Raw genomic sequence first — 3,591 nt, 5'->3', positions numbered from 1 at the left:
ATCAGACTAGATGGAGGCTTGTTCAACATTGCAAGGTTTAAAGTGAAAACCATGGTGAAAGAGCTGGTTCTGAGAGGTTTCCTGTTTGCAGATGATGTGGCCTTGGTTGCCCACAGTGGATCTTCTCTACAAAATCTCATGGGCAGATTTTCTGAATCTTGCAAGAGTTTTAGGATGGCAGGTAGTCTCAAGAAGACTGTGATCAATCATATACCAAAGTTAAAAAAAAACAGTACCTGACATCTCTCTGGAGGATACATTTTTTGGTGTTGTTGACAGTGTTTGCTACTTGGGTTCTGCAGTCAGCAGGAATCTTGACCTTCAGACTGAACTGACTAACATAATTGGAAATGCAGCTAAGAATTTCAGGCTATTGCAGAAATTTGCATGGAATAATAGCAAACTATCAGCTAAGGTGGAGACATGAATTTGTGAGACGTGCTGTCATCCCTGCTTTATGGTTCAGAAATGTGGACTACGTATGCTAAACATAACAAGAGACTGAACAACTTCGACATGAGATGTCTGTGTAAGATACTGAAAATAAAATGGGAAGACAGAATACCAAGCACAGAGGTACTGGAGTGCACAGGACTGACACACTTAGAAACCATTATCAAAATGAAAAGGTTGCAGTGGATCAGCCATGTCAGGAGAATGGGAGAAGACCGTATCCCCAAGAATATTTTGTATAGTGAAATTTGAGACACACAGACAGCTCTAGAAAGCAGGGTCACCCTCTATGGTGGTACCACAATGTGTCCAAAAAGTATATGAAGTCGTTCAGCATCAACATAGAAAGCTGCGGGAAGCATACAGAATCCTGTTCAATCTGGAGGGAATATCTGACATTGTGGGCAGCTCAACATGAAGCAGCTTTGATCCAGAGGTTGGAAGCAAAGCAAGAAAGAAGAAAGCAGCATGCTATAAATTTGGACACTAACCATGAGTGAGTGGTGCCTCCTGAATCTGGGGGGGAGGGGCACCCGCAGAAGCTGCTGACAGCGGCACCAGCCCCATCAGGGAGGGCACGTGGACCCCCCTACCAGTCACCTATGACTCTAACCTAGACAACATATGGATCTGTGAAACTTTGTAACAAGCTGTGTGGCTCTTGAATTTATCAGGCATCTAACTAGACCTCTTAGGTGTACACCATGATCCAGAGGATCAACAGTAGCATACTATTTACTTTTTGGTGCTTATTAAACATATTTTTCTCACATTATTCTAGCAGCAACCAGTCAAGCTTCTAAGGCATAACCAATTTTAGAATGGAAGCCTTAGATACAGCAAAATACATATTTTTTTTAAATTAAATCTTAATTTCATCTTAATTAAAATTCATTCTTTTCTAATAAAAATTCACATGGCAGAAAAAAGAAACTTTATATAAAGTCAGAAAACTAATACAACTGATCTTTTTTTTCCCCTCTGCTCATGTGTGCTGTATAGTGAGGGTCATCATGAACAAGAAAGGTCATATACCTCCAAAAATGTCATGTCATCTGTGATCATATTTAAAAGTATAAATACATATAATGGCTGAATGGAAGCAAGAGCAGGTCATAATGTCACTGCCGAAACTTATAGATCTTTTCACTTCGGTTAATTATCTACCTGGCAATGCTTGAGAAATCCTGTTACAGATAATTGGGGCCTATGTTGGGGGCGGGGGAGGGGACACATGCATGTGTGCGCACATGCACACACTTTTGCCTACAGTTTTTTTTAATGAGGACTTCAGAAAGTATCTGTTTAGATGAAGAAAAGGACTTGTCTGTGCATTTCAGATTTGTCAAAATATTAACTAGCAGTTAAGAATACAGACAACCTAAGTTAAGACACCTTAGCCTTCAAGTGCAAAGCCTGGCTTGTCTGAAATTACCACACTCTTCTTTTACTGGAATCAAGCTACCTACTCTTGTTCGATCAAACTTGATCTTGTCAGCAGCTGGTTTAATCTCAGGCCCTTAGAAACCAAACTAGCTGTGGCTTGGACCGTTGACAACAATGAAACACGAAGCATCCTTCTCCCACCAACGTCCAAATGAGTCATGTTTTCCTTCAGTAGAGTTTTGTCTTTATAAGCCAGCTTCATGTGAATCAGAGTTCTGTTTAACCATTTGCCTTGCGTAGCATTGCTACTGCCTAATAAGTTGATTACTATACATAGGTTTTTTTTCAAGTTCCCTTTTTAATTTGGTCTCTGAGAGTTGTGTCCAATGTTGCATCTCTGCTGGATTTTCTTGGCCAGTCTCTGTGGTTTTGACACTTGTATGTTCCCAGCTTTCTCAAAGTGTATTTCTTCCATATTGGTGTGAAAGTTAAGCACAAACAGAGAGAAACCAGGCAGTGTGCTGTCAACCATACAACGCAATCTGACCTTTACAGTTTGGAGCACAGCTTTGCAACCTACGGCCTGTAGGCCCCTGGTTACAGGAGTGTTTAGATAGAAGCATGCTAAGTAGGTTGTTGGTGTCCCTTTTTAACAAGACCTATCTAGGGCTGACTACTTAAACCTTCTCACCAAAATGGTGTGAATTCAACCGTGATAATAGAGGCTTTGAAAAGAGGCATGGTAGTCTGAGCTCTCTTTTATCTGCTTTTTTTAAAGCTGCTGGTCTCGTTGCTGTGCTCCAAGTGCTAGGGATTCTCATATCCCATGAGATCACGTAGTTGCATTTCTTTCTTGCTCAAGAGTGTCAGCTTCAGTGCACCCAGTACTGTGCACACTAGGTTTAGGGGCCCTTTTTTGCCTCTAGAGCTGCTGGTGCTGAAGTTCAGTTGGTACTTTGTAAAAGGCTCAGTTACTCAGTGCATAGAGGGATTATCTGGCTAGGATCTTCTATGTAGAACTGTTCCATGACTCTTGCTCAGTCTTCTTGTTTGGTTCTCCAGGTGCAAGTCGAACACTTTCGTGCAGAGGAGTTAACGACATGTGCTGGGGTGATGAGTCCCAAAGTTGTCCCTTTGTATGGAGCGGTCAGGGAAGGTCCTTGGGTTACAATATTCATGGAGCTAATGGAAGGTGAGGAAGAAGCTAGCATAATGGAAGTGGCACTGTTCCCATTAAATTAAATATATACTACCTTCTTCTTTTGCTCCCACTTAAAATCTGTTTGCTTTTGGGTATTTTTTTTAGAGGTGCACCGATGCATCGGTCCACATCGTATTGGCACCGATAAAAGGAAAATTGACATTATCGGCAATCAGCTTTTTTTGGCTGATGTGGCCAATAATGTTGCTGATAGATGCCACGTGCATGCGTGCAGCTTCAGCATGTACGTGGGCCAACCTGGTATCTTGGAGAGAGCAGCGTTGGGTTGGTTAGTCCTGTGGAGAAGGGAAGCGGCTGGGGGCGGGAAGGGGCATGGGGAGGGGGGCAGATCATGGCCACTGCAGTGAGGGAGGGAGTGGGGCTGGGGCAGGTGCTGCCCAGCCAGGGTGGGGTGCCTGACGGAGCTGCAAGCAGCTCATCTGGAGGGCATAGAGAGAGGAGGAAGGGAGTGGCTTCTGCCATGGCATACAGTCCCAGGAGGAGCCATGGGGGGCATGTGCCTCCTGGATCTGTGCATGGAGCAGAGGCAG

The 3,591-nt window shown here is 43.5% G+C and overlaps 1 protein-coding gene across 1 annotated transcript in view; it reads left to right on the top strand.

Moving 5' to 3' along the window:
- The window catches only part of MAP3K14 (mitogen-activated protein kinase kinase kinase 14), a 39,485-nt gene that overhangs the window by 14,443 nt on the left and 21,451 nt on the right, over nucleotides 1-3,591 (top strand). The window contains exon 6 of the mRNA XM_019523543.1: nucleotides 2,902-3,031. Coding sequence (XP_019379088.1) covers nucleotides 2,902-3,031 — 130 coding nt within the window. The remainder of the gene's footprint in view (nucleotides 1-2,901; nucleotides 3,032-3,591) is intronic.

Source organism: Gavialis gangeticus, unplaced genomic scaffold (genome assembly GCF_001723915.1).
Source record: "Gavialis gangeticus isolate Ggan-Ray unplaced genomic scaffold, GavGan_comp1, whole genome shotgun sequence".
NCBI classification, from domain to species: Eukaryota; Metazoa; Chordata; order Crocodylia; family Gavialidae; genus Gavialis; species Gavialis gangeticus.
The sequence above is the reverse complement of the archived record's forward strand: the minus strand, read 5'-3'. Positions and strand labels throughout refer to the sequence as shown.